Below are 18,664 nucleotides of genomic sequence, written 5' to 3'. Positions count from 1 at the left end.
GAGCTCCTTTTATTTCAGGAACACGCAGTTGAAGTGGTAATCCATTTCTTCCTCCAAATTAGAAAGTATTTCAGATTTAGACAGACTTTTTAATATAATGTGCAAGGATAAAACTACATAGTGCTTTTGAATGTTAATGGGAATCATAACTATATTTCAGTGTATCGTGCTAAAAAAACTTCATCTCTTTTGCTCTGTATGCACATATATTTTATTTAGTTGGACACACTACAAAATTAATGGATGAATAAAAATAAATATTATATAGTAATACCAGAAATAATAAGTTCTGTCACTTTGCTAATCCTCCTCTCCTAGGGATAACAAAGAATGAATTTACATTCGTAAACACTAACAAGAATTCATTAATGCCCTCACAAGAGCCTAGGAGAAAATGAAAGAATATAGGATATTGAGAAGGAAAGATGGCCTACAGAGTCACAACCAGGTTAATACGAGGGAAAGATTCTTGTGCTGTTATTGACTACGTTCTGTTTCAAGAAAATGACATTTTTATGGAATTAGTTTAGCAAATAACAGTAAATGAGGACAAACACGGACTTTCACAGTGTTATAAATGTGAAAACAATTAAAACTTGAAAATGTTCAGTACATTTCTAGTTACAGGTAAGCTTAGTGCTTCATTTGGACATGGAATCATGGCAGTGATTGCATCACAGAATAAGCTGGAAACAAAGACAGACCGAGAGAAATGTGACACTCAAATCATTGCTAGTCAAAATCAAACCAGTGCCATAAAATCCTGAGGCATGCCTCATATATTGTTAAAATACTTGCCTTGGGGACAGATCTCAGTGTGGTTTCCCTTCTTTTGGACCACTGCATACAATTAGTCAGTCAAGATACGCCAATGGAATATGTCATGGTGTCATAAAAAGGCTCAACAAACCAGCTTATTCAAATCTAACTCATTATGGAGTTACTGAGGCTGTCCGCTGTCTATTCTGTTCTAGTTCTGGATGACTAACTCAGATCTCTCCTTGTTTTCAGGATTCACAAACATTCTTTGTTATTGTTTCTTTCCTGTACTGCTGCTTCATGTATACTACATGTATTTCAAGAACAGCTCAAACAATTCTGTTATTCATCCCAGAAGGCAACTCAGTGCATTCCCATTTTCAGTGTTTTCTAGTGTTTGTTTTCTCATGAAGACCTTAGCTCTTGTTTTATCAAACTTATCAGTTTTTTTGTATGGCGATTTATTTTGCTTAATGAAGGTAGCATGAGCATTTTTGAACCCACTGATTTTTTAATTCCCAGAACACTTTTTTTCCTGTGCTAGATATTGTAATATGTGTTAAAAGTTCAGCAACCAGACAGCCTTCTTCATGTCAGAAACACAAATTTATTCTTTGGACAACTCATCTGAAATGTGCTGATTTTTCCTTTAGTACATTGTGGTTTTCTTTGAATGCTGTGCAATTATTGCTAAATATACTCTGGGCAGAAAATGACCAACCTGGAATCTGATACCAGTTTCCTGGTCCTTATCTCCTGTTAGCTTAAATCTCAGTTGGTAAAGCTGGATTCAGCACTTACTGTTTGTTTGGTTGGGATGGGAAGACTAATGTGTGCAGGATGAGATGCTCTAAGGAGCTTTCCCAAGCAATGACTCTTCCCCAGGCAGCAAGATGGCTCATATAAAAGAATTCTTTCCATTTGGCTGCTACTGAAACATTGTGAAAAGTCTGTTCCTTGGGCTGGTCCTTCCCTTCTAGTATTTTAGGACAAATGTGAACAAGACACATGTATATACAAGCCCATCCACAGACTCCTCTGGCTTGATGAAGACCTTGAAGGCCTTTATGCAGGATTTGTTGATTCAGATTGCTGTAATTCTAAGGGCTATTCTGCATCTTAGTAATGAAAATAGCAAAAGAATTTTGGCAAGAAAAAGAAAAGCCATCAGTCAGTTGAAAAGAAATTTGTTCAGTGTTCTATATCTGTTCAGTTTGATATGTCTTTGTGGTGAAACAGCACGGAGTGATCACTGGTAGTTCATGTGTTTGCAAGGCTGCAATAAATGGAGCCAGGAAAAATGAAACCACAGGAAAACAGCACGAAGGGCAGAAAAAACAACAACCCTGAAGCAGAAAGATTTTGCTTTTCAGCTGGGAGAACTGCTATTAGTTTGGGTAATGTTGGTTTTTTTCCCCACCAAAATGAGCATTCAGGTGGTAAAGAGATTCACGGAAGACAAATAACACGGCGCTGTGTGCAGCCTGCTAGGATCGAACGCACACAATCCGTGGTGGTTTTTTCCCTCTTCCTTTTTCAAGTAGTAATATACGAAGCTGTCCCCAATGGCAGCCTTTGTGTGGGGGGCACAATCCGGAATTCCATTAATTTCTCCTCTTTTCTAATAACAACCATTACCGCACAAACGATGATTTCTCCCCTTATTTTCAACTGGAATGGATTTAAAGGGGTGCTTTTTGGTCCCACCTCTGAAAGTCGGGGTCCCCTGGTGGTAGTGATCACAGTCTCCCTGAAAGCACTTGTGGGGTTGTTTGTTTGTTTTTTTTATTGACATGAAATTAATATCCTCATCGCTAAGTGCGGAGCACAGGTTTGACAATAGAGCAGCTTCCTCTTTGTTTAAAAACTTGCAAAGAGTTTCGGAGTTGAAAGGCTGAGTAAATCCTTCTATCTGAGGAGGTAAGCTTCGTGTTATTTCTTGTTTTTAGCAGCTCTGTACTGGCGAGCTGCAAGCTGTCTGAACATCGGAGAGAGACCCTTTGGGAGCTCCATTGGTTTTCAGCAAGTCTTTGCATGCAGTGTGTTTGTACTAGCTGAAGACAGCGCATGGCTCTCTAAATAATTTACAAGTTGATTAATAGACTCACATGGGTATAATTAGAAGAGGGAGAGACAGCAGCTACAGTAACGGGTACAGTGCTTGGGGGAACTAGAGACTTTATTTTTTTTTTAAGAAACTTTCTAGGGTGCTGGGCGTTTGAAGATAAGTTGGGAAGAGCTCAGTGCCTCTTCTCTTTTGAAGTGGAAATAGGACAGTTTGAATCCGTCGAGTTTAATTTTTCACAAGCTTTAGGGGCCCTGCAGTGCAACTCCCTTTTTATTATTGAAAAAAACTCTCCATTTTTCTTTCATTTTTCACACACACACACACACACACACACACACACGGACGCTCAGAGTCCAAACAGTACCTAATAAACAAATCGATTTCCTACTTTATTTAAGTTCATTTTACAACAAGGGCGTGCATTCATTTATACACACACCTCAGTCACACGTACGCCATAGAAAGTTATGGAGATATTTATGAATACACCCTCCTTTAATTTATGCATTTTTAAGAAACCTTCACCTCTGTTTGACAATGCTTTTGAAGTAGCTCCGTTTTTCAAGTCAAACTTTTGACTTCTCCTCTGGGACCGCTACAAAGGTTTTTTTTATGGAAAATAGGTAGCAGCCTTTTTTCCTACGAGGAGAAAATTGGTGGTCAAGAGAACAAAATAAAATTTAAATATCTATTTTTTTTCTGGTTTGGGTGTCCGTATTTTAATAACAGATGGAAGGTCACAGAATAGAAAGCTTCACAAGGGGGCATGTGGACAATAGGTTGTCATCTCCTTTTCTGATTTTTACTTTTGTTCTTTAATGTGTTGAATCACCACAGTGTGATAAAGGTAAATTAGAGCCGTCCCCCATTTCCTTTATTTGAAAATTGCAATATGCTGACTTTCTCCTGCACAACATGCAAACAATGCAAACCTCTGCGTGTGGTCACCAGATCTGCCAGGTGACACTGGGGAGACCTGGGCACAAAGGTATTCTTTAATGCCGCCCCATTTGGGATTAAGAAAAACAAACAAAAAGAAAAACCAACAACAAAACAAACCACACCACCACCAAACAAACAAACAGAACCACACACGCACAAACAGGAAGGCAGATCAGAAGCAATCTGTAGAGTGTGTGATTTTAGAGGCTGGTGAGGCTGTTCTGAGCTGTTGTGAGGATGGCAATTAGTGGGCATGGCCTGCCCATATAAGTGTTGCCATCCTCCTGGTTTTGCAGGACTGTTTGCCATTGTCCTTGTCACCAGAGTATCATAGGTGCCTTCATTCACAGAGACACTGCTGGGGTCTGTGGGTTTGCATGAGGGAGGGGCTGAAGCACTTTGTACGTGACGAGGGATCAGATGCCCACAGTCACCCTTTGGAGTCATCAGGGATCACTGTGAATTGACACAGAGCCCCAAAACCCTCCTGGATTGGAGGGAAGCTGTGGCCATCCTGGGCCTCGTGCTTATCAGGGCTTTTAAACAGCCAAGCAGGATATTGATTCTGAGCACTAATCTTTTGTTTATTTTGATCTCTATTGCTGACGGTCATTCTTAGAAAACATAGAAATAAGTTGTTTATTTTCTTCCCGGCTGCTCTTCTTGCAGCACCAGCTGCTGGGCAAAAAGCCTGAATTGTTTGTTCTGTTGTTTGGAGTTTGGGATGGTAAAATCACAGTGTTTTTATAAGAGAAGTGGAAGGGAATGCACGTTGGCAGCACCCCTTTCTAGGATCTTTGGAGTTTATCATCAAATTCTGGCTTTGGCTGTGTTTTACTGGGAGCTGTATGAATAGAAACACTTTATTATGAGAAGCAAAACATTAAATAGCTCTTATGTATCACTCTACGTTTTGGAAACGTGACGTTCACTGTTTTCTACCTCAGTATATGGTGAGCTGGGGTGGTGTGAGGTGCTGGTCTGGTGGTTTGTGTGGCACTGGGAGCCCCTGAATGAGGATGGTAGGTGAGGGGAGCAGCAAGGGGAGCAGGCTGGCACCAGGCATCGCTGCTGGGGGATGACAGACCCCTTAACATCCTCCTCATCATATGATGAAATCTATATTTGATATAGAAAGCCAAGGTGGCTTTCACCAGGGCTGTCAGAGTGAATTTCTTCTTTATTTTTAATATTGCAAGTGTAAAAAAAAAAAAAAAAAAAAAAAAAAAAAAAAAAGGGAGGGGGTTTTATAGCCCAAATTCTGTGCTCTTCAGTAGAGCTGTTGTAAAAATAAGGAAGAAATAGGGAGCTTTGTTGAGTACCCTGGAAATGATGCATTACCTGGGTAAGAACTGTGCTTGCTGTCTGACATTTGACTGTATTCTCTCTGCAGAAGCTGAAGGAGTAAGAAGCAGTGGTGCAAATACACAATTTCCTACTAGTTTTAGAAACTTGCAGGTTAGAAACATCCCTTTGAGGCAATTCAGAGCAGCTTTTATCTTGCAGGTGGTAAACTGAGGCAGAAGACCTAAATCAGCTCGAGCCGTGCTGCAATCAGAGTGTGTTTGGGGATGGGAACCCAGGTGTGTGGATCTGACCTTGCTGTCAGCCCACTAAATCATCCCAGGGCTCACTGATGGCTTCTGCCATTAGGCAAATACGCAGAGATGCTCGAAAACACCTAAAAACACAGAGCCTGTTTTTAGAAGAGAAAAGCTTTATTTGTTGTTGGCGTGGTGGATGCAGAACTTGGACTGAATTTCCATTGCTAAACAGAAGGTGCCACTGGCAGGTAAAGCAACACAGGGCTGAGTGCTTTCCCCCATCCCTGGCTGTGAGCAGGGGGAGATCTCTGCCTCGGTAACCGAGAAAGAACGATGCGCTCCTTTCACTTCATCATACGTTTCTGAAAGTCTGAATTTGTCACACAACATCTGCTATCGTCTGATTGATGATTTGGGGTCGTACCTGCTTTAAAAATGTTGCTGTCACTTCTCTTTAAAACGTTTAAATTTTATTAAATGACAAGAAAACTCGGGAGGGAAAAAAAAAAGAAAAAACAAAAAACAGGAGGCTCTACTATGTTAGGAAAAAAAAATCTAAAATGCGGCTGTTTTATTGTATTAAAATAATTTCTGTTCTTACGGGGAGTCATCCTCAGCAGCGCTGCACACCAAATGAGCAACCGCAGGCTGCATTTCTGCGTGCATTTTCCATCCGATGAGATGGTTAAATAGGCGTTCACAGCTCTTTGCAAACACCGCGGGCCGCTTTTCTCCCTTACGTTCTCTCCTTCTCTCCTTCTTTGCCGACGCAGCAGCCTCAACGCCCGGGAAGGAGCGACGCGTGCGGTGCTCGGGCTTCGAGATTCCGAGAGCCCCGCAATTCCGAAGCCCCGCTGCTGAGTTCCGAGGGCGGCGGGGCAGCTGCAGTCAGGCGCTGCTCCGCGGTGCCGCTGTGGCCGGCAGGTGGCGCTATACAACCGGGAGCGGCGCGCTGCCCTCCCCGCGCGGCGCTGCCCCGGGGTGGGTCGGATTCCGCGCATCGCCACCCGCAGTGGGGATGGTTGGTTCCGTCCAACTGTGAGATGGAGGAAGAAGTCCCTGTGTGCTGGAGGTGTTATGTGAAAATCTCGGTCGGGCTACGCGACCGTGTGTCGCTAAGGAATCGGTTTTGAATGTTATTAAATTGGGGCAAACGTGGGTGTGAAAATGGAGTGCTTCTCTGAAAGGTCCAAATAAAATTACCTAATGTGAATAATGAGGAGTTTATAGAGCAATAAAATAAGCAAATTGCGTGCTTTGCTAATTTTAGGATTGACACCACAATCCGGGAAAGCAGCCTTTGGCAGTAGCTTCTACTCAGGGCAAGATGTTAACTGTCAGGTACTGGGATCGAGCCTCGGGCGTCTGAATTAGCAGTGAAAGTCTTCTGCTAAAAAAAATCTCTGAGTGAAATATAAAGGGCAAATGGACAGTATTGTCAAAAGGACCTTAAAGTTTTTACGGTGCAAAGCTGACAGAATTTATGCCTGCAAATGCATTTATGCCCTCCTTAAAATCAAGGGTTTATAGCACTGGAGAGGTGAGTCAATACGCTTCAGACGTCTGTTTTAAAGAGAAATAGGTGGAGGAGGAATCCATTTAAATATGATAATCGTATAGCTTGGAGCACTGACAGCTCTGAAGCTATTGGGGAATAGTGCCCTGTAAGCTCTCAAGCACTGTTTTTGCCTCTCAGTCTGTGCCTTTAATGTTCTGTTACTTTTGTCTTGAGCAGATGGTATGATTTTGTCAACTGATTGCCTGATAGGGTTTTCTATTAGTCCTGCAGATCTATGGGTTGGGTCAGAGCTAATAGGCCACACTCCTGTGAGTTTCATGAGAAAGTGCTTTTCATGCGAAACACCTTTTACCTGTGAAAAGCTTTGAAGCTCTGGGAAGTAAATTTATTTTTTAATGGTCTGCTGGAAGGTGCTGATTGACAGCCATGGAGACAGGAGCTCTCCGGGTGTCCGTGCAGCAGTTCCAGCAGGAGCAGCAGCGCTTCCAGCTTCTGTTCCTGTGCCATGCATGCCCTTACCTTTGGGCTGCTTAGGGTCACAGCCAGCTGTGTGGTCTGGACCATGAACACAGCCAAAACAGACTGAGAGATGAAGGGGATGTGCTGTGCGCTATTGACATCAGGCAGGAACGTAGTTCATTTGTGCTTATACTTCTATATGGAGCTGATTGTGGCCCAGTTCTGCCACGTGTGCCATTCTGGAGGCTCACCATGCAACCTGCCCCACTGCTCTCAGCATAGGGTGCTATTGGAGCTCTGAAGAATTACTTCTCAAGGTGGGTTTTTACTCCTATACCTTAATTTTGCTCCTTAATAGAGATGTGCTTCCAACTGCCTGGTCTGGATATCTCTTTGTAGCAAACTGTAATTTTTACAAGGGACTTATCTTTGGACCTCTCTAATGATAAAGTAAAATCTCTCTAGAGCCTCATTCCCCCAACTTTCTGAGTTGGAAACTCACACAAGCTTATGTTGAAAAGGAATTGATTATTCAAAGCTCTTGTGCTTCATAATCTACTTAAAACATGTAGATTGACTGCCTCATCAGAAAAGCTGTAGACTCTACTTTGCTATATAGCCCTCTGGGTCGTGTGCTAAAGGCCAGGAGACCTATGGCTAGATGCTCACAGGCTGTGTGCCACTCCAATTACAGGTTATTAATTTCCCTTGCATTCCGGAGACAGTTCCACATGAGTGAAAAGGAAAACCATACTGCAGCGTTCTTCATTACTTACTGCCTATACCACAGCAAAATACTGATTTCTTTCTCCCCTCCTCCCCCTTTTTTTTGTTTCTCTGGCCTGCGGAAGATGTTTTACAGTTTTAATGCAGCCGTTTTAAGTGTGACTGTTCCTGTTCAAGGGCAGCTGATGTACTTTGTAATGCCATTGAACAGCCAACAAGCTATGTTCCCCCATTGTGTTGAAGTGATAGGTATGTTTGCTAATCAAGAGGAGAGCAGAGCTTGCTGTCTGACTTGTTTATGTTTTATTTCTCACCATCAAGCTTTAGAAGGAGGCACAGAAGTATGTAAGCATCTATATTATTCAGTGATATATAGATGTACGTGAGCACACAAGCAACGTGAAGAGTATCGCTGATCTTTTCTCATCAGTCATCACCAAAATTAGCAAGATATCAGGGTTACCACGTAATCCCCAGTACTCCTCAAAAGAACCATCAACCTGGTGTATTGTTGGCTATATTGTTAATTAATTGTTACTTCAACCTGTTAGATTTTGTTTTCCTCTTGTGTTGGCTTCAGTGTTTTTTTCAAAAGCAGTCACAAAACGGGAGGATTTTCATCCTCAGGCTTCACAGAAGACTAATGGGAAGTGATCAGATGAAGAGATGCCACCTGGTTCCCATCACAATTGCAATTTAACTGCTTGTAGGCTGTGGTGTTTCTCCTCCCCTTACGCAGGATGGAAGCAGTTTGACTCCTGGAACTGGAGAATCTCTGAAGATGTGCTGGCAGCCCAACAGCAGAGTGCACCCACTTGGGTTTCTGTGCCACTCCCAGGGCTCCAAGCTCTTGCCCTGATTCCCTGGAGTTCATCTTGCAGGGAATGTGGGATCATGCAGAGTCCCACCTTAGCATGGATTTATGCATGGCTTTGGAGGTCTCATTCAGTTCCCTTGCACAACCATCTTTAAGCATTCTGTAAGTTTCAAAAATCACATGTTTGGGCATCTTTGCATCCATTCCAGCAGGAATCATGATAAAACAATGTGCACGAAGACTGAAAGTTTCGCGTCACTGCCAGAAATTCATGAGTACTGGGAAATTTCCACCCATCTTTGCATGGGAATACATTTTCAGGAAAGAGAAGGTGGGATTTTGTTCTTGTTTTCCTACTGGGATGGCTTTGTTTGTGTTAGATCTTGTAACCTGGAGGGCTGGGAGAAGAGCTGACCTGCAAACAGCTCTGCGATGCTGCTGCTACTCCCAGCCTGCAGCTCAGCTCTTGGGTAGTTAGATAGGTAACATCTGCTTAATAACATTCCTGCCTGCTGTTAGTTTTATCCGTCCCATTTTTAACGTAATGCCAAGTTTTGCACTGTCATTTTACCCCCTGTCAAATGACTGGTAATGATTTTATTTCATACCTTTTTTTTTTTTTTTTTTTTTTCTTTTAGCAGATGGAGAATAATGCTCTTTAACTTGTTGGGTTTTTTGTTTGGTTGGTTGTGTTTTCTTTTGTTGTTTGTTTTTAATAATGTGAAACGAGTACCCTCAGTTAATACACTAATCTGTTTTGTAATTAATTCCCTGTGGTTTTCCTCCATTTTTGCTGGCACATTGAATTCTGAGTGCAATTCTGTAAACTCAGTAATTTGATTACTTAAAGCAGAGGTAATGAATTTCATGATAGAGGTATAAATCTTCAGGAAATATTAAATTTCAGGGAGCAAATGGATTCTATTACTGTAGTTCAAAATCAGCTTGTATCCAGGGTATAAACGTGCACTGACAATGATATACTCCTCTAAAACACAGGCACGTTGCTGTCAGTTAGTCCTAAAGCAAATTGCATTGTCAGAAATCTGACACATACACCCTCCTACAAAAACCTGTTGTATTTCTGTATGCAGATGCGATGGCAGGGCGAGTATCAAAACATCAGCATCCCACCGTGTGGATTTATGTCGCGTTTCTTATTGCTTGCTTCCAGTAGAGGCAACAGTGTATTAGACACAGTGCACAAATGAAGAGGAGAGACTCTCATTGCTTCTTGCAGATCACTTTGGCTGCTTTTTGGGATGCAGCTTCAGGTGGTTTTGCTGCCCTTTCTTTGCATTGTTTGACAAGAATCCCAACGCAATTCGAGACCTCCGGAAAATTAAGTCGTGGTTGTTGAAGCTGGTTACTTAATTCTCCTGTGTATGATTGCCTAGAATTTAAAAAGCTACATGGTGATTGTAAGCCCAGCCAGACTCTTGCAGGTATTACTCTCTTGCCTAAAAGATAAATCATAACAGAGGAAAGAAAACTTCTATCTCTAAAATTAGAGTCATCAGCACTGTAACCACAGTAGTTGAAATACGTTTTGGAAATGTATTTTTGGTCGTAAAAGCTTCAAGCCTTTGGGCAAAATGGAGACGTAGCACATCCAGCTTGCTATTGCAGAACCATTATCATCTCCAAAGTTAAATACAGAATGCTACAGACATTTTTTTTTTTCCCCTGATTTTAGGATCAGGTCATTATTTTTGCATTTTTATAGGATTATGTCACACACTTCATTGTGACATCATCCCAGTATGGCTGGGAGAAAAAGGACAATGCAGAAGTATCAAGGTGTCAGTTCTACCAAACATTGTGCTGTAATCCTATGGTTTCTTATGATTTGGGGCTTTCTGTGACAGCACAGTAGATGTGCAGGCTCAGCAGCGATCCTGTCTCCAAAATCCATCATCTGTAAACATGTTTCTATTTTTGCTGTTCCTTTTAACCAGAAGTAGTGGCATGCTTGCCTCTTTAATTGCAGACTCAAAGTACAAAAGAAATGTCATTTTTGTAATCCTTTGCAGTCCCAGACAACATGGTTATGAAGATCCTGGAGAGACGCCTAAATGCACCAGACTGCATGGCCAAGGGCTGGGTGCTTCGTGGCTTCCCAAGGGACATCGAGCAGGCAGAGAGGCTGCAAAAAGCATGTATTATTCCAAACAGGTAAGATATATATTTAGCACATTACATACATTGCAAATAAGCCTGTGGAGAGATACAGAGCTTTCCTGATATTATATAGGCAGCTGCAACTTCTCTGTTTATTCCTTCCATATCTAGAAAGGGGGTCTCACTCCCAAAGAGCTGGAAATAGAGAGTTGGCCTTACAAATCCTTACAAATTACAAAGCAGATGGCCAAACTGGGGAAGAGAGGAGAGGTTGTTCTTCTCGTTTGTCTGAGTTGCTTTTAAAGGCAAGCCATAAAACCATAAGAAATGGATTAAAGTTTGGATTATATCAGGAGGTGTATTTTTATTTGCAGCAGGAGGGGGATCTTCATCCTCTTGCTTTAGCATTGGCATAATATCATGGAATATATTAGTACTGCAAGGACTCGTTGTGAGAGTTTTGGGTGTTGTGAAATAATTAAAGACAACATGAGAATTATATTTTATTTGAGCCATAAAGCATTGTTCACAAGTGCAATATAGGAGAAATGAGCATCAAAAGAGAACTTGTAATACAGGCAGGTACAGTGGGGTTACTCTTCACAGCTGGTCCAAAGGTGGTGAGCCTTTGAAATGTTGGTAGACTTATCTATGCTGAGAAGCTTTTCCATTGTGCTCCAGGGGTTCCTGGTTCAGTCTGTGCAACTGGATGACACGGTGGCCACTCCCAAGGCACACGGGAAATATGTGGTCCTTATGCTTCTAAAAACTTGTTTCTATCTAAGAACTAATGGTGGAAAAAGTGTTTAAGTTGGTGAAGGTATTCTTCCTTCCTTATGTCTTCTCTGTGGCTGCCTTTGTCATGAAAAAAGTGGAGAAAGAATCTTGATAGCAATGCTAGTGACAATTAAATAGCATTTCCCATGGATTATTCTTCCTATGCACTTAAAAAGTAGATCCACAGTCTGTGAACAAGTATCTGAGCACATGAGATCATTGTGAATGCTCCAGTGTGTGCAAGGTGCTCCTTTACAGGGCTGGGACCTCATCAAGCGAGAAAGAACAACTCGTTCTAAGATCTTCCAGGTAGAAATTTTGCACTCATCCATTTCTTCAGCTTCCATTTTCTTTAAAGAGCGACGCACATTCAGATCTGAGTTAAGAATTTGGCCCTTACTATTTTACACAGGGCTTGAAGTAGGGGACAAAAATAGGCATCATGCTACCTGATTGATTTTGGAGCTGTTATTTTCCATGCAGCTGAAGCAGTAGGTGTATGAGGGAGAGAGGGTGATTATAAACAAAAGGACATATTGCAGCATAGGATAGCAGGGCAGTAATTCAGTTGCAGTTGTGATGCTAGTTATAAAACACTATCTGCAGAGGTGGTGTTTCTGACATCAGGAGAAAACCCTGATAGAATTATAGCCCTGAAATCAATCTGGGAATAGGATGCAGAAATCTATAAATCAGACACAGAACAATCTGCAAAGTCTCATTTTTAGGAGGACTCTGTTGATGAAATTAGATTAAAATAAATTTACATATATATCAAGTTTATTATTAAAATCTAGTCACATCAGTAAACAAAATTATTTGTGAAAGAGTATGTTACTCTGTGTTTTGAACTCAAAGTAGACCTCTTTGGCTGATCAGAACACAGAGTTATTGTCTGGTTGTCAAGTCATAAATCTATTCCTTAGAGCTAATAAATGGTTAGTGTTCAAATACTATGTTTTATCTGACTCCCACCTCATAAAGCTAGTACACATAATACTAAATTATACAGCATGGAGCAGGATCAGTCTCCTGACTCCTCCATCTTATGGAAAGAAAAACAAACCCAGTAATTGATGGTAGAAAAGAAGGAAAATAAAGTTATTTGAAAACAAACAAAATGGGCCATAAAGTTTGTTAAAATGTAACAATAAAAAAAACTCATAGGGAGTCAGCCACTGCATCCAAAGAACTGGCCTGGAACAAAAAGGAAAATAATTCATCTTCTACTGAAAGACGAAGGTGTAAGGTTTTGTTTAAATTAGAATTTGCAGTAGAGCAAAGGCTGGCTTATGGGCTGCAAGAAGATCTCCTTTGCATCAGAAAAAACTTGTCTACAAGAGAACTCCTCTTCCTATACTCAGAGAAGAGCCTTGTACTGCTTTCTGTGTTCTTCCCCATGAAGCAGTACTGCTTAAGTGGACAGGATCCTAATCGCATTGAACTGTGGCAGCCTTTAGGGCAAATGAGAAGCTGAATCCATTAGTGGTCTCACAGCTATCTAGCAAAAGAACAACATTAACCACTTAGTGACTGCGTGAAGTGGGACTCCAAGCACACTTACAGGTTGCCATCTGAAGCTCAGAACTTCTAATGCAAGAGGCTGAATTTCCTCATCCAAATGACCATAAACAGGCATTTTAGCTTTGTTCATTGTTAATGCTTGAGCATCAACAACAGGAAATCCGTAGCACAGTGCTGGGCAGTTCTGATATAAAGAAAACTCAATATTTTGCAAAATCTTCCTTGTCTCTTTCTGCTCCCTCCCAAGTATAGATAAAACACAGTTCAGCAGCAACAATCTCATCTGTTATTTTTCTCTAGTCATCAGCTTCTGCTTATTCATAACCAGCTGTCTGCTGGTTCCAGGCCACTTTGTGGCCACCAGCAGTTTACAGATGCCCTGAGCTAGAGGCTCGTCTGGACAGCTACGTCTAATAACCCATTTTTCTTGACTTTACAGCTTCTTCAACACGTACTTTGGGCCTCGACCAAGTAGGAATGGGTTTCCCTTGTTAATTCAGCGTTACATGAAAATGCTTTGCTGGGGCTTTCTTGGGTTATAAAAGGAAACAGTTGTAAGAATTCCCTGTGCACCCTCCCCTCACACTCCAGTTTTATATCCTCTTGTATATCCCAGTTCAGCCTCAGTTTCCTATGCAAAGGACCTTGACTTGTTTATTGCTTCTTTTTTTGGAAGTCATTTCACTTTTCTGATGATGCTGGTTCACTGTTCTCTTCTTGTAGTTCTTCTAGCTGTTCTTTTTCTATGATGGGACAACCAGAACCACATTCAGCTTTCAACACAGTGCTGTGTGCTGGATATGTATATATAGGAGCACAAACACGTTTTTATTTTATCTCCACTAATAACCACTCATATTCCATTAGATGTTACTGTGATACATTTGGGAATAACGTCTCGTGTGTAGATTGTGGTAACTATACAGTGTCTCTTTCATTGAAAACATACTGGAAAATGACAAAGTGTAACCAATCTCAACTGAGTGTACACACTCAGCCAGAAGGAGCCTGAGGAGCCTTTAACTCAAGATCTCTGTAGTTAAAATTACAGCCTAGTTTGTGTTAGAGTTCCCCTCAAGATGATAAAACCACTCTTTCCATCTGTTCCAATGGGGGCTACTGCTAAGGGTGTCCTGAGATTCCCATTTCCTCTGCTACACCACTTGCTTTGTTTTTCCATCTATTCTGAATCCAGGGCTGATTGTTTTACATCTCAGTATTGATTAATTATGTTACAGCAGTACCTACACACTTCATTATTAGACAAATAAAACGTTGTCAGTTCCCATCTCATCTGATATGCAGAAAATTCACCCAGCCGTACACCATGAGAACAGACAAAGCTGGGGAGGGATGCTGAACTTGAGGGGTGACGTAGCAGTACAATGAAACAAGCGTGCAATATACTTCAAATACCCATTTTCCAATACTAAAGGTTTTCCTTTCCCAGTGGAGAAAACAAACAGCAGTAGCTTCTCCAATACAAGTTTTCCAGTGCTGTTTTATCTGGTCTTCAAAAGGATGTGGATGTATCTCCAATTATATGATCTTTTTACATAATAGATTTAAAGCTTCTTTTTCACCAGGCTACTAAGAACTTGTATCCAAACAGATTAGGATAATGAAGTTCCCCATTTCTAACGTAGCATATGTGAATATGTTGAGAACAAAAGGAAAAAATCAGAATGGGGAAAAAAAAGATTTTTTTAAACTATTTGGTCTTTACGTGGGGCTTTCATATTTCTGCAGCTGATCCCAGTGTGGATTAGGGATAATAAACAGCCTATTAATGGAGGCCTGAACTAGGAAATGGAGTTTGAATCAGCAGCAAAATTCAATGGCTGGTGAAGGTTAATAACTCCATTACTACCAGCTCTATTTTTTAGCCGTTTGAAGAGCTAGGTGTTAGCCTTATCTTACTCCTCATTAATTGAGCTAATAGAACCCCAGTGACCCTGCCGTGCTGCCATTATCTGAGAGTTTACCAGACATGGACTGGAATACTTATCGCTGAATATGTATTCCTCAGATTCATTTTTTATATCAGAAATATTTTTGTTAAAGATTGGCTGTTCTTCTGGCTTTTTTTTTTTTTTTTTTTCCCTTCCTGCCTTCTGTAACAGCTACATATTTGATATTTGGAAATTAAATGTAAATGACTTAATTAAAATCCTATCAAGCAACGAGCTAAGTCCCAAAATAGTTGCATCAAGAAAACATAACAGTGATTGAATTATTCTGACATGGAAAATCTTACAGGGCATTTTTAAAAGTTTGGTCTAATTTAAATGATAGCCTCTGTGTATCTTTTTAGTTGTGTTTTTAATTGATGGCATGCAAAAACCTTATGAGTAACGAAGAAGAAATGTTGTAACAATATCTTATTTTCCCCTCATTTTCAAGGGAAAAATACAGAAAGATTGTTTGTTAATTAAGGAACTAAATCAGTACACCACAATTTGCCTGCACCAGGGACAGAGAGAAACTGCATGCAAGTCCAAATGGCCTATGGCTTAATTTTAAAAGGAAGTAGTAAAAATAATGGGCAGATCAATTCCCCGTTTCAATCATTCTTGCTTTCTGTCTCTTCTGATTAGAAAGCAGCTCTCTCTTACCAGAGCTGTTTTCTGGTTGCTGGCTTGCTGACTGTTGTCTTCACTAATGCTAATTGGTTTCCTTTTTATTATCACTTCTCACATCAGTGCTCCCACCCCAGCTACTCTTGTCCTTCTCCTCTACATATTCAACGCCAAACAGAGTTGAGTGGCCTGGTAAAATCTAAGGGGCAAGTCATTAGGAGCTAAGAGGGCAGGACAGAGTCATTTACCTTTCTTTTCCTGTTCCATCTCTACTGCAGGAGTTGTCACTGAGCTCTTCATAACGGGCAGAATGTCTCAGGGAAGCATAACTATGCCATTAGCCTTATACATAGCAGCTGTGCATGGAAAGGGCACTCTGTGCTTTGGCATCTGGGCTCTATCCAGCAGTCACACCCACAGGTTTCTTCACAGTGACAATTAATTCTCTATGTTTAGTGCAAAAAGCAGCACACCCAGTCTTTGGTCCTACACGAAACTGACAAAGCATCTCCTCTGTATATATGTCTAATGTTTGGTTGATGGTGGAGAATCTTTATTCTCCTTTCTCCCTCTCTTCCTTAGCAGACTCTTTTATCTCCACCCTCAAAAAACAACAGTAATCTGAATAGATGTTATTGCTACTAAGGAACCCAGCAGATTGCTACAGAGGGAAAAAAAAAAAATCAGTCATTACAGGAATTATGATGTCACTGCTGCAGCCTTTGCTGATCATTGTGCCTGAGCTGTAGTGGTACCATGTCCTGGAGAGAGCCATTCCTGTGCCTCTTGAGCCAACAGCAGCAAAGCATCAAATGCAGTTTGAAAGCCTTCGATGGACTTTCTGTGAGATGCTGCATTTGCTGTCACAAACATCACTTCTTCTTTCTTACTCTGCTCCAGCAACAATAAGAGGTATATTTGGCTTCAGTTGTGGGAAGCAGCTATTAGTTTAAGTTTCCTCTTCCAGGCTCCTTTTGATTGTTGAAGTTGGTTTGGTGAAGTCCTGGGTCCAGCAATTAAGGAGATCTCTGATCTCAGCAAGCTTCCAAGTCTCCAGGAAGAGAAAGAAGAAAAACTTCTAAGCCAAGGGTTTTTTTTATTATTATTTTTTTAAGGACACAAAACCACATGCAAAGAATCCTTTCATTCTTTTTGCTGCAGAAAAAAAGCCATGTTTTTCTGCAGTAGCTACCTCTTGCAAATGAGGAGACATTAGGAAACCTGAAGACTCTCTACCCTGATAAAATGTGTAGTCTGGGCTACTTTTCATGTCTTTGGCAATTGTAGCAAGTGTTAGACAAGACAAACCAAACCAGAAAAATCTCTGCATGGGAACAGCTACAGTCAAACTGTGGAAGCACTGAGCTTAATATTAATGCTTTCAGTGCTTCTTCACAAAGTGACATGAAGTATCCATACTGCCAAGGCAATGCCAGTGCTCCTAGATCCTCCTTTGGCTTCTAAAATTAGATGCCTTTGATCAAGGTGACTTTGAATAGCTGACATTGGGTAGTAATCTCTAAAATCAGCAAAGACAGTTCAGGATATTCACCTACAACACAACTTTTGTTCAAGGAATGAAAGTCATGGGATATCAAAGTGTTATTGCTTCTCTGATCATACGTGCTTTTCGCTCCTGAATTATTTTTGCTTTGGTGACAAAAATGGGAATAAAAACCCTAACAACATCCCTAGGAGCTCACTGAGCTCACAGAGCCTGGTCCCCTTGGGTTTCTCAGCATGCTCTTCTCTCATCCTGCTCCCTGGGCTGACCCTGTGGGCTGGGATCTGGCAGCAGCCTACGTGCTGTGAAAGGGCCATCCTGCAGCCCTTGGCTGTTTGGTATTGAGCTACTTTTAAGTAACATTTTTGCTGAGATGATTATGCAGGAGAAGATGGAGCTGCATGTGGCCATGCACCCTCAGTCACATTTTGTTGAGTGTAGTGTAATTGATCTCACCAAGGTAAAACATGATATGCAGTGTCAATTCTGACTGTTTCTTCGTGGACTGAAGCACCTCGTTTTTCAAAATTTTACCTTAATTTCCCCAGTAGTTCACACACAAAAGAACCAAGATGCAAATCTTATCTTAGGGGATGTAGGAGCTTTTGGTAAGGAAAATACTGGTTTCAAGAAGAGGTTGGAACCAACAAGCTGGAGGAACTAAACTGAGGGAGGAAAGCTTCAAATATAATGGTGCAACAGAATTTTAATATGCACTGGAGAAAAGACCACATATTGATAAAACTGATGAGACTTGTCGTGCCTGAGAACTGTGGGTGGAGACGGTGTCTGAGAAAGCACAGGAGGAAGAGGAGGGCTCTGCAGTGTTGTCGGGCATCTCAGATCATTATCTCTTACCATTTATTTACTTCAGTGGTGTGGTGGCAAAAGTTGGCTGAGTATTATTCTGAATACATGTAGAAAGGTTAACTGTTACATCTGCACATGTGAAAATGTAGTTTATGAAAGTCCCTTACTGTGTTTGCTGTCTGATTTTGCACCAGGGCGGTTACATTAGAAATGTTCCTTACCTTTGAACTCTGTGATTACTAAAATTCAGGAATGCTGGAATAAAAATGCAGGACAAGGCTTTGCCAGCTGCCCTCCGGTTTAGAAGTCTCTCTGGGCCTGAGCCTGATCCCAGAGTAAGAAAGCTGTTACCCTGGTAGTGTGGCTGGCAGCATTGGGCCGTGCTGAAATCCACAGGCAGAACTGGCATTATGCTGCTTTTGCTTAGATTCTCCATGCTGAAGATCTGGGAAGACAAGTGCATCAGTCTGTAGCAAATGTAATACGGCTTGGGTGATTAAAACTGTCAAGTAATA

General features: G+C 41.2%; 1 protein-coding gene across 7 annotated transcripts in view; it reads left to right on the top strand.

The window, feature by feature from the left end:
- Window positions 1-18,664, top strand: part of AK8 (adenylate kinase 8) — a 63,234-nt gene that overhangs the window by 26,602 nt on the left and 17,968 nt on the right. For all 7 annotated transcript variants that reach the window (XM_003211312.5, XM_085239524.1, XM_085239525.1 and 4 more), the window contains one exon: window positions 10,868-11,009. In XM_003211312.5, the coding sequence (XP_003211360.1) occupies window positions 10,868-11,009 (142 nt within the window). The remainder of the gene's footprint in view (window positions 1-10,867; window positions 11,010-18,664) is intronic.

This window comes from Meleagris gallopavo, chromosome 19 (assembly GCF_905368555.1).
Source record: "Meleagris gallopavo chromosome 19, MGAL_WU_HG_1.1, whole genome shotgun sequence".
Classification (NCBI taxonomy): domain Eukaryota; kingdom Metazoa; phylum Chordata; class Aves; order Galliformes; family Phasianidae; genus Meleagris; species Meleagris gallopavo.
Note: the sequence above shows the minus strand (reverse complement) of the source record. Positions and strands in the feature narration are given on the sequence as shown.